This window comes from Chionomys nivalis, chromosome 23, assembly GCF_950005125.1.
Source record: "Chionomys nivalis chromosome 23, mChiNiv1.1, whole genome shotgun sequence".
NCBI classification, from domain to species: domain Eukaryota; kingdom Metazoa; phylum Chordata; class Mammalia; order Rodentia; family Cricetidae; genus Chionomys; species Chionomys nivalis.
Genome location: NC_080108.1, coordinates 19,795,103 through 19,822,028, shown reverse-complemented (window position 1 = coordinate 19,822,028; position 26,926 = coordinate 19,795,103). Strand labels below are relative to the sequence as shown.

The following is a 26,926-nucleotide window of genomic DNA, read 5'->3' as shown; positions in this document are numbered from 1 at the left end:
GGAGAACAGACTTGACTAGTTAGCCATGCTCTTAACACGGGAGAGGCTCAGGCCGGGCGGTGGTGGCGCACGCCTTTAATCCCAGCACTTGGGAGGCAGAGGCAGGTGAATCTCTGTGAGTTCGAGACCAGCCTGGTCTACAAGAGCTAGTTCCAGGACAGGCTCCAAAGCCACAGAGAAACCCTGTCTCGAAAAACCAAAAAAAAAAAAAAAACACGGGAGAGGCTCTCTCTGCTCTAAGTCTGCTCCTCATTCAGCTTTCCTGGTAAATGTGTAGAAGTCACTCATGACAGACTTTAGTTACCCTGTTTCCTGTAATTGTCATAACCCTCCTCCCCCATTGCCACAACTGTAGAGCAAATTCAGGGCCTTATGCTTGCTACCACTGAGCTTAATTCCCAACCCTCATAACAGACTTATCAAATAGAGCTGGGTTAAGAGTCCATACTAGGAAGCCCAAAGACATATCATTTTTGAACAAGTTAATAAAGAGAAGGCAATGCAGTGGGGAAATAAACATCTTACAAACAAAAAAAAGTCTGACAGGGAAGAATAAACCTCTGCCTGCAGGCACAAGTGACTGCCAGAGACCATCCCTACTGACCTGCTTCTTCTGGCCAATCCTATGCGCTCGGGCTTGTGCCTGCAAGTCGTTCTGGGGGTTCCAGTCAGAGTCGAAGATGACAACTGTGTCCGCCGAAGCCAGATTGATTCCCAGGCCACCAGCCCGTGTGGAGAGCAGGAAGCAGAAGTCCTGTACACAATGCAATACACTACTTTATGCAGTGGCCTTCTCAGAGACACTCTCACAGTCCAATAAGCCCTCACACCTGGAAACCCCTGCAGGTGTGAAGAAAAGTGAGATATGGTGGACTAACTTTATGGAGGCTAAAGAAGCTCAAGGAACTGAGACAAAGGGACTTCTCGTTTGATGAAGAGGAAGAATCAGTGCAGGGAACAAAGGAATACAGTAGAATCCACTAATGCAGCAGGGACACGAGATTTATGTCCCAGCAAAAACTAGAGTATACAAGTTAACCACACACACCACATACCCAGTCCTCATGAGACTGTTTAGCAAGCTACCCAGAACATGCATGTAAGGTGGCTAGCACACGCAGACATATTTCACATCTGTGTGTCTGTCCACTTTTAGGTGTGAGAGAATAGTTACACTCATAAAACAAGCCTGCTGAGAAGCATGGGAACTGCAATCACCACTGTGTGTGACAAAGACTGGGCCCTAACATCTTCTAGTTTCCATAGCAATAAGAGACTACAAAGGTATGGTATACCTGCCTTATCTCTCCAGGTGAGTGCTCACAAAAACAGGAAACTGCACAGCTATGCTATTAATATTATTATTTTCAGAGCATTTGATCATCTGTATCAAAAGCTGGCGCTTCTATTCTCTATTTTTTCTTTTGTACATTTTTTATTTAGTGTGTGTGTGTGTGTGTGTGTGTGTGTGTGTGTATGAAAAAGACAATCCTGAGCCATTTCACTAGCCTGCAAAAGTTGATGCCTTCTATGTACAAAACTATTGCTAAAAAACTGGTCTGGGTTCAAGTATGGTGGCATACACTTATAATTCAGCACTCAGGAAGAAGGGAAAGGAGGGTGAGGATTTCAGGGCCATCTACAGTTATATATTGAGTCTGAGATCACCCTGGGCTACATGAGACACTGTCTCTAAAACAAAGCAAAACAAAATAAAGAAAGAAAGAAACTGCTGACTTGGGGAATAAACTCCAATAAATGGAAATATTTCACAGATGACAGATGAGACAGATAGACAGACAGACACGACAGACAGAGAGAAAGTGCTTCACAGTCTAACAGTCATAATCAACGACATGAAACCAAGAATACACAAGTGGGAGAGAGATACCTTCCAATATAGTTATAATCACAATAAAAACTGGTAACCAGCTGAGACTACAAAAATAGTGTGAATGCCTCTCTTATGAGAGGCCTAGAGAGCAACAGACAACACTACAGGATAAGATGCTAAGCTGTAAAGAAAACCTGAACATCACATGGTCGCATAAACAACTTTTAGTGTCACAAAGATAATATAAGTTGCATGTTATTTCTATTATCAAAATAACGGTTAAAAAGATTGTGAAGCTTGATGCTGCTAAAAGTAACATAAAATGGGAGTATTTGTACATGACCATATAATTATAAATTATTTTATAAAAGTGAACAAAATGCATCAAAATACTTTTCAAGTTCTCATTATTTTGTAACTATTTCAAACAATAATAAAATGGCTAAAGAAATAGCAGGAGCTGGAGAGATGGCTCAGTGGTTCAGAGTACTTGCTGTTCTTATAAAAGACCCAAGTTCAGTTCCTGGTACCCACATGTCACAAACATTTGTAATTCCTGCTCCAAGGAATCCAATGCCCTCTTCTGGTCTCCTTGGATACCAGGCACATACATAGTATAATACATAATACATGCTAAAGAGTCACCACATAAAATAAAAAGTAATAGTGGAGACATAAAAAAATACTAAGAGGGCTGGAGAGATGGCTCAGTGGTTAAGAGCATTGTCTGATCTTCCAAAGGTTCTGAGTTCAATTCCCAGCAACCACATGGTGGCTCACAACCATCTGTAATGAGGTCTGGTGACCTCTTCTGGCCTGCAGACATACATACAGATAGACTATTGTATACATAATAAACAAATATTTTAATAAAAAAAAATACTAAGAATCAAATTCAATGTTGAACTAGGGATGTAGCTTGGTGGCAGAGTGCCTAGCATGCACAAGGACCTGGATTCAACCTCATAGTAGTGGTGGTGGTGGTGGCGGGGGGTTGTCCTAAGGTTTTTAATGACATGGGGAAAAACTTCCAAGTATAATTTTGACTAAGAGAAGCTGAAATCATGTACAGCAAGATTACAATCAGGTAAATACAATGAGACGAATGGTTCAATCTGTACATACAGACAGAATGTGTGAAGCCTGTGTCACTAGTTGAAGACTTCATTTAGGGATCCTTCACCATCTATAACATCTGATCAATGGGCATGTACTGTCTTCCCCCAGATAAGTTTGAAATTAATTTTAAAAGGCTATAGAATGTCAGAGAAACCATAGTTTACATATGACTATCGGAGAGAATGAGAACCAAAAAAATAAAGCCATACAAAAAGTAAACTTCAGATTTTCTCTGAAAAGGAAATAGAACATTTAACTCGTATTATCTTTTAAATCTAGATAAGGGAACAGTGTCATCTTGGATAAAAAACATAATAAAAACTGCTAGTATTCTACTGAGCACCTATATCACATGTCAAGGAATGTGATGAGTACTGTAAACTGCCATGTTTCACCCTCATGGAAATATTAGAAAGTGGGGCTCAGAGCCACTGTGATTTTACACTTAGAGAAATTGGAGGAGAAAGAAGGATGAGACTAATGTTTTCATGGTCTAATTTAATTCCACAGCCGTGTTTCTCAATACAGTATCACCCTTCAGAAGAAAGCATCCAGAGCACTGTCTTACAAGGACCATCTAAACTCAGAGACAGAGGCCTATCATTCTGAAATAATTAAGGAGACACTGAGTTTTTAAAACCCTTCAGATAGCAGAACATAAATCTGTTCTATCTACAAAAAACAAACAAACAACAACAACAACAAAAACTATACCTCTAGACATTAGAATTCTGTCCCGGCAGCTAGGCTGTCTCTACTGATCTCTTTATCTTACATGTTACCATTTCTACTTACACTAAAGCTCTCCACCCACACTTCTCCTAAATCTGTCATCTGGCCAATTGATATGCAGACTATAATGTACTCAGGGTTTCTAACTTGGTTAAAGTACCTCTAATATAGATGCGCCCAAGTCAAAACATTTTACAAAACCAATCCCAAGTGGGACATTTAGTAATGTAACACTGTAGCTATGAAGAGCATGGGCTCCATCCCACCAGGAGTCTAACATTGGCAGATACACTGTTCAAACATCAGCACCAGGACAGGACAGAGAAGAACCTTGGACAACCTTGCACACTAAAGTTAACACCACTGGCCTGGCCCAACCGTGCTCTTGCCTTGCTGGTCTTTCAAACCCATAAATTTCGTAAGCCAGTAGAAAAGATCACTAGTTCAAGGGAGCTAGGAGAGCATGCTTGAGCAGTGAGGACAACAAAAAAGCATGGCTTATAGTAGGGCTTTCCTGTTCCCCTCAAGACAGAAGCAGTTTGCACAAAATGTTTCAGAAACAGAATACATTGAGCTGGAAAGACTTCCCGCCGATACAAAGTCCAAGTTGTCCAAATAATAAGCAATGCATAATGTACCTCAGACCCGTCTGCATTGAAGTGATCCAATGCCTGTTTTCGGATCTCTCCCTTGATAGAACCATCCAGGCGCTGGAAAAAGAAACCACACGAAAAATCTTAAGTCAGAAAGATCAGCTACCTTCAGAACAGAACATCAGACTTGCAACCTTTATCTCCCAGACACGCACTGAGTAAAAATAACTGGAAATCATTGGCAAAGTACTAGGAAGGGGTCCTGTGTAAACAGCATGACTGCTGTGACCTGAGCTCTCCAGTTACAAAGTCAAGGTCAGAAGGTTCTGATTCACAGGACTGTCTAGGCTTATCCAAGGATCAGACCTTCAGCCAAAACCTACAAGGAGAGAGATGAGAAACCAGCCTGTGTAACGAGGACAGAGTACTTCTGGTCACTTACCAATGGCTCCTGTAGAAACAATACTTCTTAAGCAATATGGAAAAAAGATTAAGTGCTATACACCAAAACATAAACATTTAGATACTACTGGAAATGTTCAAATTAAATGATCATATATGCCAATTTTTTCTAAAATTTACACTCTAAAATTACATAAAATGTTCAAATACTATCACCAACTGAGCCTCAGACACTCATCTGTACATAGAATCTTTTGTTTCTTTTGTTTTGTTTTTTTTAGTTATTTGAGACAGCATTCCTCTGTGTAGCTCTGGCTCTTTGGGAACTCACTCTATAGATCAGGCTGGCCTTAAACTCAGAAAAGAATTTTTTATTAGTTAGAAAATATGTCACTTCCAGGTATAGGACAGTCAATAGATATTATTCAATAGAAATATTCAATACATGCAAAGCAACTACAAAATGTTGTATGTAAAAGGCATTTCTCAATATTCAGAACTTTCACACTGCATCCCTTAAAATCAACTCTTGAAACACTGAATTTGCAAAAGGCCAAGCTGATCCAAGCAGAGTTGGCAAGGACCTCTATTTCCCCAAGGCCATGAATGCCAGCCACCCAAACATCAGCTCCACAGGGTCCTTGTGCCTCTCAACAACTACCTCTACTCCCTTTATCTACAACAAATCTGCACAGAGACTGGAACCAAAGGCATTTACAAAGGCAGGTTCACAGGCAGTATCTGAAATAAGAAACCCCTCCTATAAGTCCCAGCAGCAAGGAGCACTGGGAAATTCTACTGAGAATCACTACAACTTGCTCTGGGAAGTACTGCTTTGCTCCCAACCTCAAACCAAGGCCACATTCTATGGGGTTAAGATAAAATAATGCTGCCTCTTTTCTTCCGCGGATTTGGGATTCTATAATCAGATTCACACTTCCTACTGTCTACTTTGACAACAGACATGGATAGATTGGAACATTTCTTTTGCCCATCTTTTCTGTCACCTTGTCCTGACGCTAATGATCGTGGCTACACTCAGTGGGTAGAAAGCATTTGCTGCACAGACCTAAGGACCTGAGCTTTAGCTCAGAGCCCATGGTGGAAGGAGAAAAACAACTGCTCAGAGTTAGCCTCTGCTCTTCACACAGGCACCATGGCACACAAATGAGCATGCGTCATTACTCAATTCTTTCTAAAAGTAAAGAAACTGTTCCTGGGCATAGTGGCACACATCTTAAATCCCAGCACTTGAGAAACATAGGCAGGTAGATCTCTGTGAGTCTGAGATGAGCCTAAGCTACATAGTTAAGTTCCAGAAAAGCCAAGACTATATATAGAGAAAGCAAAAATAAATTGTCTTTGTTTCTGTGTTTTAAGAATGACCTTCACATGTTCATTATCATAACAGTCTAAAGGCATGAAGAAAAACTGAAAACTTCCCAGAATCTTAATTTCAGACGCTTTTCAGGATAGAAAACTTGTCCTCTACTCCAGTAAAGTGGGGAAGAGAGAAGACAGACAGACAGACTGTGAGACCAGTAACTGAGCCATCTTACCTGGAAAGGGTAGTGTTTGATAGTCAAGTACTCAGCCAGAATATCCAACATCCTCACCATCTGAGAGAAGATAAGGACTCTGTTTCCCCTTTCCCGGAGTCTTGTCAACAGTTTGTCTAACAGAATCAGCTTCCCACTGCTCCTGATAAGGGACTGAAAATTCAGAAGACGACTCAACCATTAAATTCAAACACAACATTGACAAAAAGTTCTTTAAACATGACATCCATGGTACTATGCTTCCTGCACTTTACTTAAGTTTTCTCATCATTTTTGTTCGGAGACAAGGTCTCACTATGCAGACCAAGAGAACCCTGAATAAGCTGTCCTCAAACTCAAGACCCTTCTGCCCCCAAACATCCCCATCACATCCAAGGGCTCCCTCAACTCCACATGACTTTTCTCGTATTTTTCAAAGCTTCCTCTGATGCCCCTTGAAGGGTAACCAAGGAAGAGAAGGAACACTTTGATTAAAATAAAAACCTAAAGCAAGCCTGGTCACTGCTGAGAAGGCGGTTCCATGAAGGAGGAACTGCACACCTGGAGGACCTCCTGGCCGTTCTCCCTCTCGTTCTCCTCTGGAGCTTTGATCAGGTAGCAGTGGTTGCAGCATTTCTTCAGCTCCATCACAATATTAAGAAAGCCGGATGTGCTGCCCCTGGTTCCTTTGGCAAGAGCCTTGTAATTCCTGGTCAGGATCCACCTGAAAATTGACAACATTTGCAAATAAGCAGAGTTTATGGTACCATAAGAAATAGTAGCTAAAAGACAGAGAGACTTTTACTTTCTATCACCTAACTATGATCACTCACATCTCCATGTAGAAGCGAAAACAATGATTCTACTGAGTGTGTCACAGAACACTAAAGGACAATTCTAGAAAGTTACATACACACTCATATATACATATGCATGTACATTGTCCATACTATCACTGAAGCACTTTTACAGAAGTTTTTAAAATGGAGAGTAAGTCATCTAACAGTAAGACACCAGTTAAGCTAAATAGACTGTAGAAGCTAGCATGGTGGTGCACATCTGTGATCCCAGCACTCAGCAGGCCAAGGTAAGAGGATTGTCAGTGCAGTCAGCACGGGCTATAGTGAGAGAACTTGTCTCCAAAACATATAGAAACCACATATGTGTGTGTATTATATATTCATTTTATATATATATCAATTATAAGAGATTGAAATGGAGTATTTTATAGTACAAAATACTAAATAATGTTAAGTATTAACATTTTATATTACCAATTTGAAATGATGATGAGAAATACATATATTATGGTATACTTATAGTAAGCCTTAGTAATAAACTCCAAAATGTTTACAGTACTTTCATCTAGGTAAAGGCATCTTTACATTTCTCGTAATAATCACAATTTTGGGAATGTATCTCACAACGCTCACTGCATCACCATTTATATAGCCAAAGTACTTGAAAAGGTCCATATGTGTACACCAGAGAATGGGACAAATAAACCGCAGGTCCACACTCAGATGAGATAGTTGGTACTCCCAGATAAGAGTACAATGATGGTGCACAACTAAATCTAGTCCTTAATCCCAGCACTCAGGAGCCAAGTCTACAGGAGTATCAAGTTCAAGGCCAAATGAGACTAAACAGTGAGATCCTACCAAAAGGGCTGGGGAGGGAAATGGGTGGCAGCCAGAAACATCATGCCTGTAACTCCAGCAACCAATACACTGGGGCAGAAGAAAGAAGACCCGCAGACTACTCAGTTCACAAGTAGAGAATATTGGTATTCTTTAATTGTAAGGAATTCATTAATTCTATCCACCAAGAGCACCCCTAGACCACAAGTCTGCAGTCTACATGTACAAACACCCAGTAAAATAGTAGGTAAAATTCCTAACTGCTTGGCTCTGGTTTGAGAGAGGAAAAGGAAACATGAAACACTCTACCATTTTAGAGGGTAAAGCATCTGTCAACTACAATAAGGACAGCATTCCTATCCCGGAACTCCAAACTCCAAAACATTCTAAGTATGAACATGATTCCACAAATGGAAAATTCTACACCAGACCTGATACCAAACAGTCAAATGCAAGTGCGCTAAAAACATACATAAAGTGTACACATACACGTGTACAAACATGAACGTTACACACACACACACCTTACAAAATCAATGTGGTGGAACACACAGCACTAGGAAGCTGAGGTCAACTTGATGTACACACAAGACTCTATCTTGAAAAGAAACATTTTCAAAGGCCAAGGTTTTTCTTTAAGAATTAATATATGAAAAAGACATACTAACAAATTATAATGGAGAGAATTATGCAGATTCCCAAACAAAAAGCATGAATGTTTCTATGTGTGTGTGTGTGTGTGCATCAACTGGGAAATGTAAACGTTTTGTGGAGATTATTAAATTGTTAAGGAATTATTAACTACTTTTAAGCATGGTAACAGGATAAATTTTTGATTAAGAAGTCTTTCTCTTTTGAAGATACACACCAAAAGAGGAGTAGAAGAAAATATAGGGATAAACTAATTAATGGCCACTGAAGCTGGATTATGAGCAGATGAGTAAACACTGTACTATTTTTGCTTATATTTGAAACGCCCCATAATAACATCTCTAAAAGTCAAATGGGAGTTTGGAACCCCCTACAGTTCAGCAAAGTCTGCCCCAGCACATATGAGGCCCTAGATCTTCCAGAAACATGTATATGCACACACATTAATGCACAACATTTTATGAAAATTAAATGTGAAAGCTGATAACAAACACATTTTGTTCTGTCATCTATGCCAGACTCACTATTTTCAAATTTCAGTAATAATACAGTGAGCCAAAAACATGGCTTTGGCCATGCTGCTTGGAATGCTAGACAGGAAGGAGTACTCACTGCTCTAGAGGTGAGAGCTCTCTCTCCTGGACTTTCGAAAGCCCTTGCACGTCACGTTCCTGTCTTAAATGAGACTGTGTTGTAATGACGTGTTTCTAGCCATACAACAAGGCTTCGGGAAGGAACATGTTTCATTCATCTCTATTATTCCCAGTAGTTAGAAGAATGCCTAGCATTAAAAACTTCACAAGAGATTTATTGAATGGAAAACAAAAATTGTCTAGCTTAACCAATACCTACTTAGTATAGGAGTATTAGCACTAGGAATTATGAGCTGCAGAGCTGGTTTGGTCATTAAGAGCCCTTGCTGATCTTGTAGAGGACCTGGGTTTGGGCCCCAGGACAGAATTGGTGGTCCACAACCATCCTTAACTCCAGTTCCACGAGATCTGACACCCTCTTCTAATCTCTGCAGGCAACAGGCATGCATGTGGTACATATACATACATGCAGGCAAAACACTCATATAAATACAACATAAAATAAATAAATCTTCCCAAAAAATGTTTTGCATGAAAAACTTCTGATCGTTTATGTAACAAGAATTTGGTGGAAATTCTCGCTTACTCAAAGAAAAACAAATTCCCTTTTTTTTGAGTATGAACTTTAACCTAATTCTGTGTTGAGTCTACAAAGCTCAATGATTACCTAACAAGCCCATGGCTGAAATCCAATTCCCACTGCTATAAGAAAGCAAAGCTTAGGCGCAGGCCTGTTCCTAGTATTCTGTAGGGAGGTGGAACTCTTGAGTTCAAGGCCAGATAGAATTACATAGAGAGACCCTGTCTCAAAAGAACAAAATAAAGGGGTTGGAGAGATGGCTCAGTGGTTAAGAGCATTGCCTGCTCTTCCAAAGGTCTGAGTTCAATTCCCGACAACCACATGGTGCCTCACAACCATCTGTAAAGAGGTCTGGTGCCCTCTTCTGGCCTGCAGACATACACACAGATAGAATATTGTATACATAATAGATAAATAAATATTTAATAAATAAATAAATTGAAAACTTTACTACTGAGAACTCGCCAGATTGGCAAGGTTCTAGACTTAATTACTTTTAAAAAGGCACGTCTTGCTTATGACTCATCTAGCTCGTAGCAGGAACTTACTTATAATACTGTTTCTGAAGGGCTGACATCTCCACCCTGAGAATCTGCTCCACTTTGGCAGGAAGTGATTTCTCCACATCTTTTTTGACTCTCCGAAGAAGGAAGGGCTCTAGTACCTTATGAAGACTCTGATAGCCATTCTCTCTCCCCTTTCCATGGTCTTCTTCAAAATCTTCCCAGAACTCAAACCTACGGATGAAATTGTCACCATCAGTTATATGAAAAGAAGAACATTTTCACAACAAATAAGAACTGAACTAGGAGTAGAGGGCTTGGAGGGGATTTTAAAACAAAACAACCTTCAATCTTTCCCGCAAGGAAAGGCAAAATTTGTCCACCACTGAATTTTCAACTAAAAAGAAGGGAATAAAAAAAATCTAATTCTAAAATTTCAAAAAGTGACAAGGCGGCTCAGCAGGTGGACACCTGCAACTCACCACGGTCTGTGGTCTGGCTGATGCAGTGTGGTCAGCTGCAGCCACCATCGACAGTGTGCTGTGTACTAAAATTGAAAGCCAAAAATCACCCTCCCTCAAGTTGCTTCTGTCAGGTATTCTGTGGGAAATTGTGTAAAGTAACTGATACGGCCACTACTGACTATGATCTCCAGGGAAGGAAAGAGGGATTCAGTAGGCAGACAGGACAAAGAACAGCAATGAGAAAGGACACATGCAGCAAACAGAGAGATAGATCAGCCAGAACTCTAAATAGTGCTGTTCCGACGATGGTTACCCCTCCATCCCCAAGGGAGACACTGGTAATGTCTGGAGACATTTTTAGTTGTGACAACTGGCCTGCAGTGCGTAGACGCCAAGAATACTGCTAGACGCCCTACAAGGAAAATGACACAAGGCAGCTGGGGTGAGGGTGGGAGTGCCCAGTCCAACCCAAAGGTAAGAAGCCCAGCACTATGAGATAGCACTAAATGGAGGGGTGCAGAGAACTCTCCCTGCAGAAAAATACTATAGTGAGGAAAGGGAGAGAGGAAGAGAGGGGGGAGGGGAGGGGAAGGGGAGGGGAGGTGAGGGGAGGGGGGAGGGGAGAGGAGGGGAGAAAGAAGGATCGGCACAATGTTAATCTGCTCAAGTAACAACTGCAGTGGAGCTAGCCCAAGAGATTCCATGTCTCAAACCACCATAGAGGATCCTAAACAGTCTCACAAATAATACTGTTTCAAAAAGGTCAAAAGCAAATAAAGACAATAAACTTGCTGCCTATATGTCTGCCTTACAAGAAACACTAAAGTTAGCCCTTTGAGCTAAAAGGCCTACAGAAACCTCAATCCACAGGAAGAAATAAAGATCACCTGGAAATGATAAAATACAAGTGTTATGTTTCTCTTTTCAGTGCTTCCTTAAAAGGCAATCCTGTGTTAACCAATAATTACTGCTGTATTCTTGAGTTTCTAGCCAAGAGAATTTAAGGTGGAGCCATTGTGGAACAAAGCTGTTACCATTTTTAAGAATCAAGCTAGCATTAGCCTGGAGATTAGGCTGAACTACAGAATCCCTAGACAATCCAAGAGTAAGTCATTTTAAAATAGTAACATAAACTAAGAGAAGAATTACACAGTACACTAAAAATACATATACTAAGCAAAGCAGAGAAGGTGAACTAGTAATAAACATGAACCATGGAAACAAGTAGCCAAATGACGGGAAAAGATCCAACCCTATCACTATTTATATCCAAGAAACTGCCTCAACTAATCAAAAAATAAATAACTTGTATCTAATGCTCTGTTTCCCTGTTTCCACCAATTCCATCCAACACCAAGGTTCTACAGAATATTAACTAAGGCAAGATATAAAGAGCATTCACATAAGAAAGACACTGAAAAGCCTGCACCTGCAGAAATATGGTCCCCAAAGTAAAAATCCAAAAATTTTGGTAACAATAAAAAATTTATAAAAACAAATTTATGAACACCAGATAAATATGCAACACTCAGACATAGCCCTATATTAACTGGAGCTCTAGACCCTAACCACAGCTCTATACTCAACTGTAGCTATAGACCAGAAATTCTCAACCTTCCTCATGCTGCAACCCTTTAATACAATTCCTCATGGTGTGGTGACCCCAACCATAAAATTATTTTCAGTGCTACTTCATGACTGTAATTTTCCTGCTTTATAAATCATAATATAAATATCTATGTTTTAATGTAAATATCTGTGTTTTCCAATAGTCTTAGGAACCCCTTGTCAAAGGGTCATTTGACCCCTGTCACTGACCCACAATCCGAAAACCACTGCTTTAGTCTCTAGTTCTATCCTCAACTGTAGCTCGAGACTCTAGTACAGTATAAAAATGAGATGAAGAAAACAACGTAAGAGGGCCCAGGATATATGATGAGCTCAGTAGGGAGCACTGACCCACTCAGCACACAAGGATTTCGGCGTCTCACGGAAACAACAAAGCACCTTAACTGATACTAAGATTCAAGGCAATCCCAACAAAACTACAGTAGGTTCTTCCCCCAGAAATTAATGAGCTGATCGTGAAACAGGGATGCAAAACCCTTAAGGGTACACAAGAAAGGGTGCTCTAAGAAAGAAAGAAACGGATTTTTATACTTCTCCATGTTAAACACCAGTAGGAAGCAGACACTCAAGACTGCTGTGCAGACGAACGGAAATAAGTATTCACAGCCCAGGATTGACAGACCAGAAGCAAATCCTCTCTTTATTAAGATTTCCAACAAAAGACACGTCTCCAACAATAATGCTGGAACAAATTTCCAGACTGCTCAGTGAAGAAAAATGAATCAAGGTCCTCACACTCCATATACTAAATGCCTCAAAATAAAATATGCACCTAATGTGACAGCTAAATTTTCTAGAACAAAAATGTCTTCATAGCCCATGGTTAGGCCTATCTATTCTATACATGTCACACAAAAACTACTTGATAAAAGCCAATCATACACTTTATTTAGATAAAAGTGCTTTATCTATTGAGAGCACTTGTATCCAGCAGTGTTTTTAAAGAAATAAATTGTTCAATCCATATATTGTCAACTCAATTTTAAAAAACCAAAGCTATGCTTTTTAAATTCTATTTATCTTTATTTTATGTGTATAAGTGTTTGCCAGCATGTATGTTAATATACTAAGTACATGCAGTGCCTGCAGAGGCTAAAAGAGATTGCAAATTCCCTAGAACTGGAGTTACAGACCCCATGTTAGCCACCATGGAGTTTTAAGGAACTGAACCCATATCCTCTCAAGAGCAGCAAATGTTCTTAACCACTAAGCCAGCTCGCTAGTTTCAATTTTTCTAATTTTCTTAACAGGAAAAGATATGAATAAAGATTTCACTAAAGAAGCCCAAATAGCCAAAGAGAAAATGAGAAGATGGTGAACATCCTTAGTACTTATAAAGAAAAATATATTATGGAACATTTACCTGTCGATTATACAATTAGTAATTCAATTGCTTACTGTGTGTCAGTTGCTAATCCAGGTAATGTGAACCAGTGTTGACTAGCAACCAAGATCACTAGTATTTTCACATGCCTAATTTATTGTTAACAGATGAAGAGGTGCTATGCAGCAAACCAAACAGGGGATAACGCTCTTGTACCCTGTACAGATTTGACACTCGTACTGGTTTAATAAAACACTGATTGGCCAGTAGCTAAGCAGGAAGAATAGGCGGAGTGACCAGACTAGGAGAATTCTGGGAAGAGGAAAGGCTCAGTCTGCAGTCACCAGTCAGAAGCAGAGGAAGCAAGATGAGAATGCCTCACTGATAAAAGGTACTACGCCACATGGCTAAACATAAACAAGAATTATGGGTTAATTTAAGTTGTAAAGTTAGTTAATAATCCTGAGCTAATAGGCCAAAGAGTTTATAATTAATATAAGCCTCTGTGTGTTTCTTTGGGACTGAATGGCTGTGGGACTGGGTGGGACACAAACTTCTGCTTACAGGAGAGAAGGCTAAGAAAGGAGGTGGCTGTCCTATAAAAGTAAGGAGAAGCATTCCAGACAAGACAGAGTAGGAATGGGACAGCATGTGGAAGGGACAGAAAGATGGCCAGGAGGGCTGAAACATAATGACTAATAGAACAAGTGCTGGAGTCAGTATGAGCCAGGATCCAGCTCAGTACAGTCTTTCACACTAGAGAAGGAACTTAGATTTCATCTAAGTTGTCACTGTGAACCACTAGATAATTTAAGACTGTAGAATGAATATATATATACTATGTATCTATCCCATATAATTTATACTAGAGATGAGCCAAAGTCCTGTAAGAAGCAAGTTGATTTAAGCAAGAACTAAAACTAATGCTTCTATTAGCAAAGACAGAATTTAAGACATGTCAGACTAGGTACACCATATACTTCAATCATGTGGCTTTTCAGTTTTTGTTTTGTTTTATGCTTTTTGAAGCAGACTTACATGGAGCTTAGAATGGCCTCAAACTCACTATGTAGCTGGCATTGAATTCCTAATCCTCCTGCCTCAACCTGCCAACTACTGGGATTGGGTACAAAAAGAATCACTACCCCATCTGACTTGCACATGTCTTAATAATTATTTTCCAAATGCTTTAACTAATTCAAACCTTTGGTAGGCAATTATACAGTCCTCCTTAACAGGTTAATTTCTTTAGTTTTTATCACTTTATTATAGAAGACCTCAATACAGCTGCTTCTGCCACAGATAAATGTTTTGCCTCCCATGCCATCAGTTATGTTAAGCCTATTAAGAACATCAAGAAGTTGCCAGACAGGACAGTGCAGCCTTTAATTCCAGCACTTGGGAGACAGAGGCAAGCTGATCTCTTATGATACTGATGCCAACCTGGTCTACATAGTTAGTTCCAGGCTAGCCAAGACTACATGAGACCCTTTTTTAAAAATACAAAAAAGGGGGGGAAACATTTACAATCAGACATTCTAGCACCTTTTGAAAGAAACAGGAAGGAGCTTACTTCTCCGGCATAATAAAGTGCAGCAAGGACCAAAGTTCCTTGAGGGAATTCTGCAGAGGGGTGCCCGTGATCAGTAGCCTATGGCTGGACTTGAAATCAATCAGAGTTTTATACAATAAAGAGTCATCATTCTTCAACCGATGGGCTTCATCTACTCCCAGGAAGGCCCAGTTAATACTGCCCAGCACAGTCTAAAGTAAAAAACAGAAGAGAACGAGCCAGTAGGTCAGAAGGGGACCCACAGTGCTTACACATTAAAGCATTTCTGCATAAACACCATCACAAACATACACAGGTAGACACGCTTATTCTTCACAAATTTACTATCTATTAAGATTCTTCTGCTTCTCCTAGCAATGGCCAGAGTCAAGAGTACCTCATCCTCTCCACTGTAAGTGAGTCTCTTACACAAACCACTACTGCAAGCTCGGCAAGAGGATGAAAACTATGCTGAACAAAAGCAGAAACAAAAATTTCATGTGACTCTGTCTTTTCAAGACTATTTTCTTGCCTATTTCCCACCCCAACCCTGAAACAAAACCCTGAAAACGCAAAACCACCAAATTGAACTTAGTAACTTTATCAAAGGCTCTCCAGTCTCTGTAATGTAGCTCAGTGCTTCCTCCTGCCTCCTGCTCAGCTCAACTGGACTTGGTCGACCTGAGCTCCCACTCAACTGTGAGGTTTGGTTTCTACTTACAATCATAGTATCTGAGGGATATCTTAAGCTTGTTTCTTTGCTTGGCTTTTTAGACAAAACTAGAAGAATAACTGACAAGTAGGAAGCACCCTCCCCACTATCCCCACTACTGAAGTATGACACACATGGGCAAGACTTAACTTTGTTTTTTTATTTATTATGTATGCAGTGTTCTGCCTGCACACCAGGAGAGGGCAGCAGATTTCAATACAGATGGTGTGAGATGCAATATAGATGCTGGGAGATGAACTCAAGACCTCTGGAAGAGCACTGTTCTTATTCTTATCCTCTGAGCCATCTCTCCAGCACCCAAAATTTAACTTTTTTATGAATAATTACACACCTTATCTTTTAAGAGGATCTCATATGTTGTTATAAGTGCATTGAATTTCAACCTTTTGGTTTGAGAATGAATCCACTCATATTCCCTTATCTATAAGAAGAAAAGAAATAGTAATTAAAACACAATTTCAGCTTCCAAATTTGTATAAAATTGAATAAAAATGACAAAAATAAAAGTCTCACAAAAATTGAATGAATAGCCTATGTACTCTAAAGAACCGTAAATAACTCAAACATTGAACACTGAGTCAGAATCAATATGTTGCACTAAGCAGGAAAATCATTAGTCATCACAAATAACCCAAACCACCCCCAAAGATCTGATGAGTGTGCAGTATTTCCCAACAATCAAACTTTAGGAACTTGCTGGGTTTGATGTAACATCCAAGCACTGAAGTGGCAGAGGCAGACAGATCTCTGGGAGTTCAGGGCCAACCTGGTGTACAAAGTAAGTTTCAGGACAGACAGGGCTATTACACAAAAAAAAAACCCGTCTTGAAAAAAAAAAACCTTTGGGCACCTGACCTCAATAATGGAGGGCTTTCCCAGACCCCTGAAGTGTTCTTAAGAAAATAAAATTTCCATTATTCCTTAGATACAGTGATATTTACTAAAACAAATTATAGGCCAGAAATTTCATTCATCATAGTCAACCGATACATTCAAGAAAAGAAAGTTTACAGAGTAAAAATAGAACTTAACACAAGTAGAAAATATTGAGAATATAAAGAAACTAGAAAATTAATGAATCCATTCTGAAACATGACCAGAAATTCAGCAAACATGATGCCTACTGACAAAGGTTTTACGGTGTGTTGACTGAGAAAACAAACTCGAGACGACGAGCATTTGCAGGTGATTACCACCAAAGACTAAAGAGAAGGAGAACTGGGTACCGGCCACAAATCAAATTCCCACGGGCTTCCTTCTCCTTTAAGAACTAACAAATTAGAAGAACTAAGAAATACTATGTCTTAGAAAGTCAAAATTATGGCACCGAAGCCTAATATAGTTTATAATCAGACAATTTTTCTCATTTTGTTTTGTTTGCAGGGCTGGCAATCAAACTCAGGGTCTCGCAAGCTAGGGTCTATCAACTGAGCTACAGTTCTAACCCAACCAAGTGCAGGCAAAATGACAGTACTCAATAAAAACAAATTTGAACCCATGCAGATGTGCTTACAGCATTTCTGTAAATTGTTAAAGATTCCTGGTGACCTGCTCTAACTACAAGCAGTCTCCAAAAGGGCACAACTGTGTCTGCTGAGCTAAGGCTCCAGTGCTCCATTCTAATCATCTAACAGCAAGGTAAGAAAGACTTCCTGGACAGTCTTCAGCAGTCTGTCAGGTATTTGTTGCCATTAATTTTGAGGACTATCACAAAAATTACAGGGATACAAATAAAAGCACCAACACAAAAACCAGTATATAGTAAGTACTCAAAAGAAAAAAATTCTCAAAATAAATTTTCTAAACAAAGACAAATTTATATCACTATATGCTAAATTCATGATGTTCAAGGCATTGTTTGAGACCAAATAAGTCTCTTTTCTGCAGTCCTAGAAATGTATTGTTTTCCTTTATTTTTATTTCTTTCTTGCAAGCTATGAAGTTAAGAGATCGGGAAATAAATTCTAAGAACTCAAGTCTTCCCAATAACATTTCGAGTAAGACAGCAAAGACATTAGTTTTCCATAAGAAAAGGTAATCTTAAATAAAAAGATCAAACTAGTAATGGTAATGCATGCTAATACTCATAGCTATCAGGGGCTGAGGCAGGTGGATTGCCACAAGTTAGAGGCCAACCTGAGCTACATAGTGAGACACTAGGAGGGAAAAGAGAAGGAAGAGAGAAGAGAAAAAACAGAAAGAAGAGTAAAATCAGAGAGAAAACAGTGCAATCTAACTAAGAGATTTCCATGGAATTATTGCTGTTTTAAAACAAAGTAGTATACACCTTGTTCAATGCTTTAAAGAAAATCTGAGTTGCATTGACAGACCTCCAAGTACTGAGCCCATAGTACACAATGTGTGAATAATTTTGTTCTGTTTTGTTTCTTTTTTGAAATGGGGTTTCTCTGTGTAACACCCCTGGTTGTCCTTGAACTTGCTCTGTAGACCAGGCTGCCTCTGCCTCCCAAGTGCTGGGAATCAAGGTGTGCACCACCATTGCCCAACATGTATGAATAATTTTACTCAAGAGTTTAATAATACATCTATAAAATATTTTCAGTCAATTCTAAAATACATTTTTAACACACATGCTACTTCAACTCCTTTTGCTTACGCACCGTATTTCTGCTCATCAGGTCGCCTATGTAAACCACCACGTTAATCTCTGGGGCCCAGATTTCGAACTCCCTCTGCCATGAAGTGAGAGTGGATAAGGGGACGACTATAAGAAAGGGTCCATAGAGCTGGTGCTGGTGGAACAGGTAGGAGAGAAATGATATGGTCTGAATGGTCTTTCCTAGGCCCATTTCATCAGCAAGGATTACACTGTTACTTCTGCAGTAAGAAAAAAACACAAACAAATTATTAGTTCATGAAAAAACAGTATGTGCACCAATTATACACTTGACAATATCAGCAGAGAAAGGCATCAGAGTGACCCTTCAATGAATTTCTCCTCACCTTCATTTTTAATGACTTAAACATCCTAAATAAGGAAGAAAGCAGAAGACAGGAACAACAGATCAGGCAAATCTATCTGGAAGAATATTCAAGATTCAGATTACACAAGACTCCTCTAATTGTTTCTATCTTACATGTAAGGCTTCGAATTATATTGTCTACCATGGCTATCCCTCCTAACAGTGAAGACAGTTCTATCATAGATGCATAAAAGTATGTAGCCTTTGGGTCATCAATATACAAACCAAGGAAACTGGCTATCACCATGCTGCTTATTCCAAGAGTCATGTGCCTCTGCTCACATTACCTCCCCTTTCCCCTGTGTTCCACTTGACTATCCTATACCACATCTACTATTTTATACACCTGCTTGATGCAGGGTGGGAAGGACCCTTGTTTGAAGTGCTGGAGATAGAGCCCAGGGCCTTGTATGTTCTAGGCAAAGGGGAACTGTTTTAAATATGTCACAGTTTAGACTTCTGGGGCTCATTCTGGACCTACTATGTGTTATTTGTGCATATACCAGAGACTATTCAAGAAAGAGTGCAGGATTCTGAGGGGTTTTGTCTTTTTATGAAGCAGAGTCCCACTGTGTTGTTCAGGTTGATCTGGAATTTGCACTCTTCCTTCCTCTATCTTGAAGAGCTAGTAGGAAAGGTAGTACATCCAGCCTTTGAAGACTGATCCAGGGCTCATGGGCAGTCTAAGAGACACTGGATCTGGAAATGGGCTGGATTCCACATTTGTTTCTTTAATTGTACACATGTAAAAAGAAAACTAGATGAAGAAAATGAGCAAGGTTAAAAAAGTATGCTTGGGAAACAGAAAGTAGTCAGGAAACTAGAAACTGATGTATGGTACAGTCTGTAAACATTTCTGCAAGGCTCTTTCTTCAAGGGCCAATGAGATAGCTCAAAGAGTAAGGCACTTGCCACAAAGCCTAACTACCCAAGCTCAGTCTCCACAACCGACACATTAGGGAAGACAGGATTCCTTCATGTCAGACATGCAATTATATATACATACATATGAGGTACACATGCAATATAAGTAAACTTATAAAAGATCATCCTTTATTTAGCTGAGGTTCTGGATTTCCCCGAGCATCAGAGCTGTGAGTGTGCCAAGGAGCCTCAGAGCTCTGAATTTGCTTGTTGTTTATGGCTTTATGCTGCAGTTCATGTGGGTCCTTCCCTGATCAGAATATGTGTATAACCCAATCCCAGTGCCACCAACTCAGCTTAATCTCTAAGTGGCTTACTCTCCTGTGCTCCTGCTTGCATCTTTATCTTTAGTAGGGGACTACATTTCCCTGCAGAAATCAGCTCTTTCCTGCTTGCAAAGCCTGAGGAGGGGAATGAAGGTGTGACAGTCCCTCTGGAAGGGTCTGCCCAGCCTAGTTTAGGAAGGGCTATTGGTCATTCTTCCCTTCCTGCTTTTTCTGACATCTGGAAGATTTAACTGTAGCTGCTCATCAAGTCAAACATCAGTACACATGGAGAGAAGCTGCTACCCCACCCCCCAATAGCCCAGTCCTTGTTCCTTTAGCTATGCACATGCTACTGTGACTGTATTTCAACCTAAAGTCTTTCTGTCCCAAATGAACTGATGGTATGTATTGTATGTATGAATGTGTGTATGTATGTGTGTGTGTGTATGCTTCACTAGTGAACCAGTGAACTGAAAGAAAAAAATAAAAGTTAATGTCTAGCTAGAAGAACAAGAACAAGGCATTTAATTTGCCAACATTGCAGACAGATCTCTGGGTTTTCAGCAAAACTGGTCTATATAGTGAGTCCTAGGGCAAGTCAGAGCCACAATGAGACTTTTAAAACAAACAAACAAAAAAAAACCCACATGCAAATATTCTACAACTCTGGAGAAAGGTCTTCGTATCCTGGCTCCTAAGAACCCTCAACTGTAGAATAAAAGGGCTAGCTCATATAACCTCTTTAGTTACATCTAAGTTAATACTGATCCCTAAAAAGAGTAGGACTTATTATCTTCTGAAAGGAAAAATTTTTTTTTAAGTATTTGCTCTATAATTTCATACACATAATATTCTTTGTTCAATCCCTCCATTTTCCTCTTACCCCACACTCCCTCCACTAAACCAGGCCCCTTCTTCCCAAGCCTCTTACCTACTTTCATATCTGTTTATTGGTGTCTGTATGACTGCCACTGCATTGAATTAGGTTTGCCTGCATCAGTATGGGTGGGGTTAAGGAAAATCTTTTTTAAGCAGCTAAAATGGTTGTGACCCACTTTCTCATACAAACTGAAGCTCAAATACTGGATTTTCTTCAGAGTCTTAAACACTACATTCAATTGAAAGATAAGTTTTGAAGGTGGGTTCACCTGAGAAATCGTTATTGTAAATGTGTTTGTAACTAGAAATCATCGCCTGTAAGAAAAATGAAGACACAAGTCAGGCATGGCAGCACACACCTTTAATCCCAGCACTTGGGAGGCAGAGGCAGGTGGATCTCTGTGAGTTCAAGGCCAGCCTGGTCTACAAAGTGAGTTCCAGAATAGCCAGAGCTGTAACAGAGAGAAACCCTGTCTCAGGAAGAAAATAAAGAAGACACAAAGAAAGGGTGGGGATGGAGAGATGGCTCAGTGATTCAAAGCACTGGCTGCTCTTCCAGAGAACCTGATTCAATTCCCAGCACCCACAAGGCAGCCCACAACCATCTGTAACTCCAGTTCCAGGATACTGATGCCCTCTACTGGCCTCTATGGGAACTAGGCACGCAAGTGGTACACAGGCGTACAAGCAGGAAAACACACAGTGTGTGTGTGCACGTGCGTGTACACACGCGTGTGTGTGTTTATGCTCTGGGTGTTCTTGTGTGGGTGTGCTTTTGTGTGTGTAAAATTTCTTTATAAAAAGGTATGCATAGAAGACTCTGTCATTGGTACTAAAGGAAGCTCTCACATGCGCATCACATAATGAAGAGGAATCACGTTTATCTTGAATCACTTAAATTCTCAAAGCCTAAGTGGTTCCCATAACTTAGGATAAAAATAAGCCAAACACAGTGGAGAACAATCTAGCCATATCTTCTACCTACTTGCACCAGGAGTGAGCAAGCCAGTTGAGACCCTCTAGCTGATAATCCCGGAGCTCCAGATTCTCCCCTCCTAAGTATGCTGGCTGCTTCTTTAAAGCTACAAATCGTGGTCTTTGCTTTAGTGCCTGAAAAACAAAAATTAACAAAACCTACGTCTTAGAAACATTTTCCCCTGCTCTTAAATTACAATGTTAGCCATATCTTATGTACTCTACGCCAAAAAAAAGCTTAATTTCAGATATGAATGGTTACCCCACCCTACCCCATCCCAGGACTCTCTATTCTCAGAGTTCATCCTAAAGTCAAGTATTTTTAAATAACTTGCTCTTTTTCTGAAATAAAGTTATGAGCATAAATTAGCTCCGTATTTTCTCATCCTTTACTGTGTGGCACACACATTAACACTCTGGAAGTCTGTCACTGAGAGATGTTGAACAAGCAATCCTACAAATACTGTAATTGGGAACTCTGAGGTTCAGCCCACTTACATTGAGTCCCCAACCTTGTGAGTCTAGTTTTCAGAAAGAAAAGTTGCTCTTTCCACTGCTGGAGATTTGAAAACTTGCACTCTACTAAGGCCAAGTCTACTGCTTACACAAAACGTAGATTCTGCAGTCAAATCAGTTTGGGGCACAAACGAAGCATTCAAAGTTACGCAAGTTTCTCTACTCAGGACTTTCAAAGTCTACGCATGTATAGCTATAAGATGAATTCCTCATGTCTTTCTGCAAGGTGCCTTTATCTTTTGTGGGAATTACCACCGTAACTGTGTGGTCATTAGTACATTCAATTCTCCTATGCAAGGATACACTCTGGCTCCTCATGCTCACCTTCTACACTAGCCATTCATCTAGCCTCGGCTAGATGCCCTCTATGCAGTCTTCAATTACTGTAACATATTACTCGATGGATCTTCTGTCTCTAGTCTCCTACTCACTGTCATTATCTAAAGCCTTCAAATAAAACGCTGATCACAACCTGGCCCTCTACAGTGCAAGGTCCCAAAAACTGTAGGCCAGTCAAGTCACACCTCCGTCAACACAGTCAGGACACGTGCTGTGAAGGAAATGTGCTCGGCAATACCTTCAGATCCACAAGTTTTCTATTACAAAATTCTTCTGTACCCTTCATGGGAAGTCAATCCTGAGGTCTTTTGCACTTTTTAACACTGTTTTTCATAGATTTATTTTATTATTGTATTGTGTATATGAGTGTTTTACCTGCATGTAAGTATATACACCACATGTGTGCTTGGTACCTGAGGTGGTCAGAAGAGGGTGTTGGATCCCTGAGACTGGAGTTACATATGGTTGTAAGCCACCATGTGGGTACTGGGAATTGAAGCCCAGTATTCCACAAGAGCAACAACTGCTCTTAACTACTTAGCCAACTCTCCAGGCCCCAGAGCCCTTTCTTGTATGCTATTAAGCACCAATCCACTTTTCAGAGCACAGGCAAAGTAAGCAACTGGCTGCTTTCCTCTGAAAACCTCCTCACTGCCCACCAGAACCGTGGCCTCCACCTCCGCTCTGTGGCTTCTCCACCACACACACATGCTGGTCTTCACAGACAGGGGACTGATGTTATCAACATGAACTTCACCTTCTATAAGGCGGTCCAAGGAACCAAGCATACTTCTAGATCTCAACAAATTTCAAAAAACAGAAACACTGGTACAACCAATCTGACAATTAAAAGCCTGTACTTTTCTGATTTACTATTCAGAGACATCTTTCCTGTTTGTTTTAAAGTGACTATTTTCAAAAATTTCTAATAATATATCTAACTCTATAAAGTAGTAAATTATAGAAACCAATAAAGTTATTATACAACAGATACTCTTTCTAAAAAACATGAGTGTGTTTTTAAAAATTTCTAAAAAATAATACACTACTGTGCACCACATGCATGCAAGGACCCTTCAGGGGTCAGAAGATGGCATTGCAGCTCCTGGAATTGGAGTCATAGACAGCTGTGAGCCACGCTCAGGTCTTCTCCAAAACCAGTAAGTATTCTTAACCTCTAAGTCATCTCTCCAGCCCCTAATCCTCTCCTTTAGCTTTCTTTTTACTTTGCACCAAGTAAAGTATATTCCAGGATGGCCTTGAACTCACTCCAAGGCCAAGGATGACCTTGAATTTCTGACCCCTCTGTCTCTACCTCCAGAACCCCGGGATTATAGGCATGCACAATGAAACCCAGTTCTGTGTAATGTTAGGCAATCAAATCCAAAGGCTGCACACATGCCAGGTACAGTCTGCTAACTGAGCTATATTCCCAGTCTATGCAGTAATCACTTGTATTTAATGTTACGTTTAAATCATCATTCATTCTTGCTTTGCTTCTATATACCTACACAACTAACCCTTTGGTTATAATACCTTCCCACAAATACATACATACATACATACACACACACACACATAAAATTAAAATAAATATATAAATTAAAGGCATGCGCCACCACACTCAGCATATATATATATTCCAACACTCAAGTTGCAGAAGCAGATTGATCTCTGTGTGTTCCAGGCCAACCTGATCTACACAGTTAGTTCCAGGACAGCCAAGGCAATATAAGAGAATCTGTCTCAAAAAACCAAAATATAAAACTATAAAAAATAAAAACACAAAAGCCAACAATGGCCAACCTTGCACTCTCTTGTTGGAATGGTTTTGGAGTTGTTACGGCTGTGGAAGCTGTCGATACAGTTCTGGAATTTCTTTCCGATCAAGGCTTCATCTTCCCAGCTACACTCTGAATAAGGCAGTCCCATCCATTTGCAGAGATATTCAGGCTCATTTGAAGGCGCTGGCTTCCGACTATGAGCTATAACATGAATAAAAAAATTATCAGATAATATCAAATTAAAAAAAGTGATATTCTTTTTAAATATATAACTACTAAACACCATGTGACAAAACTATAAATCTGCAAATCACAATGTGATCATAAATACTGAATATTTACTAAATATAAGACTGTTACTCACCTGGAAAATCTGTTTGGCCCAATGTAGATTTACTTGTCTTCACAGCTAAACAAATATAAAATAAGACAGAAAAGTTACAAATATACTAAGAAACAGATTTTATAAGTAAGGAACTGGAGAGATGGCTCAGGGGTTAAGACCACTGGCTGCTCTCCAAAAGGACCCAGATTCAATTCCCAGCACCCACATGGCAGATCACAAGTTTTGTTACTCCAGTCTCAGTGGATCTGAGGCCTTCTCTTCTCACCTCCTCAGGAGCAAAGCATGAACATTGTGCACAGGTATACATGAAGGCAAAACACATACATATAAAATATAAATAACTTAATAAAAAAGCTTTCACAGTAAGAATGTGGCTCACTCCCCATGCTCTAACCCGGGTGTCAGACTGCCATCCTAGTACTCTGCTATTTTTATTTCCAAATACATTAAAAATATTTTTAAGTATAAGGGTTCAAATAAATCGAAGACCTTTTCTGGGTCAGTAAGACCACCAAACAAACCACAGCAATGTGTGATGGAAAACAAATTCCATGGTCACCATCAGTGAATGTCTGAAAGACTTTCTGTGCATCGTTTCCTAAGGCAAGCGTGCTGGGCTCTGGAGAGTTGTAAATGTCATGTGTTTTAAGTGTGTCTATCACTGACAAAAAAAAGCATTTGAGGCACAGACTTTGTACAGTCAATACAACGGCATACTATTATTTCACAGAATGACCTCCTCATTTAGAGGTACAATAAAGCAACTGGGGAAAGCCTTAACTAGAAGCTTGTAGTCTTAAAGGTTCATTCTCCACAAGTTTTTTTGTTTTGTTTTGTTGTTTTTGTTTTTCAAGACAGGGTTTCTCTGTGTTGCTTTGGAGCCATCTCCACAAGTTTTAAAAATGAAGTAATTCCCAAAACAAAGAACTTTAAGTTGAGAGAGTAAAAATGGTTCTGTTACTTTTTAAAATAAGGAATCACTGAATCTACGCTCAAAACCATCTCTCATTCTCTCCTGAGGCCCCCTTAAGCAGACCTGTTCTGCTAACAATTACTTCCTGTTGCCATTTCACTGAAGCCAGCCAGCGCTACTCCCAAATTCAAGGATCAAATCCGAGACTAGTGTTCTATGTCAATCATCTACTTCTACTGCAGCAATCTCTCTTAGCTCACCTCTTAGATCATTGCCTACTCCTTCTCTGTCACTAGAAAACATGCTAAGATGTTCTCAGACTTTCTCTTCTCACAATGTGTTCTGTCTCTCTCTCTCTGTGTCTGTCTCAGTACATTTCAAATTTTAAGTACTACCTATACATTGACAATACCTAAATATACCTCCAAGTCACCACATGAATACAGGTTGAAGTCCTCAAATAATACTTGTCTCTTAGATAACAATAAAGTTACCAACCAAAGCATTTGATTTCAAATCCAAAAACCAGTTCTTCCCTTGATCTTTCCATTTCAGTGAATGGTACCTGTACTGTCTTAGGAAATCTTGCAAGCCAAACATCCCTGACACTCCCCTCTTTCATCCCCCACACCCAAATCCACAAGCAAAATATAATTCTCCCTTCAAAATAAATAAATATAGGCCTTTGTTTAGTCTCAAAAAGTAAACCTATAAAATGCATCTTATAAATTTATATAATCCTAAAGCCTAGGTCATTTTCTCCAAGTTTATCCATGCCTAAAATGAGTTTCCAAGAACTTACCTATTACTCTTTCTACTATTTGATACTGTTTATTCAACTCTGAGGCCAGCTCCTGTTGGCAATTGAAATATTCAACATCTTCTGGAGAAACTTTCCCTAACCTAAACAGAAGACCAAAAAACAAGCATATACCAGTTAGAGCTTGGAGATCTATATATATGTATCAGAGCAAACCTTCTAAGTACAAATGTAAACTTAATTGCTTCCAGGTGTCCCTTTAGTAATCTTCAATAGTAACAAGTCTGAGATGTTTAAATGAGACCAAAAAAATGGAAAAAAAAAAAAAAACTTCACATCATTTCTACAAACTA

General features: G+C 39.7%; 1 protein-coding gene across 5 annotated transcripts in view; it reads right to left on the bottom strand.

Annotated features, from left to right (window-relative positions):
• Positions 1-26,926, bottom strand: part of Chd2 (chromodomain helicase DNA binding protein 2) — a 111,269-nt gene that overhangs the window by 45,702 nt on the left and 38,641 nt on the right. For 4 of the 5 annotated variants that reach the window (XM_057755885.1, XM_057755886.1, XM_057755884.1 and 1 more), the window contains 12 exons: positions 26,616-26,716; positions 24,919-24,963; positions 24,577-24,755; positions 21,926-22,050; positions 18,509-18,725; positions 16,219-16,308; positions 15,176-15,366; positions 10,231-10,419; positions 6,780-6,942; positions 6,240-6,392; positions 4,324-4,395; positions 605-754 (listed from right to left, as the gene is read on the bottom strand). In XM_057755885.1, coding sequence (XP_057611868.1) covers positions 605-754; positions 4,324-4,395; positions 6,240-6,392; positions 6,780-6,942; positions 10,231-10,419; positions 15,176-15,366; positions 16,219-16,308; positions 18,509-18,725; positions 21,926-22,050; positions 24,577-24,755; positions 24,919-24,963; positions 26,616-26,716 — 1,675 coding nt within the window. Of the gene's footprint in view, positions 1-604; positions 755-4,323; positions 4,396-6,239; positions 6,393-6,779; positions 6,943-10,230; positions 10,420-15,175; positions 15,367-16,218; positions 16,309-18,508; positions 18,726-21,921; positions 22,051-24,576; positions 24,756-24,918; positions 24,964-26,615; positions 26,717-26,926 lie in introns of those variants that run through there. The other variant, XM_057755889.1, reaches the window with a different exon arrangement.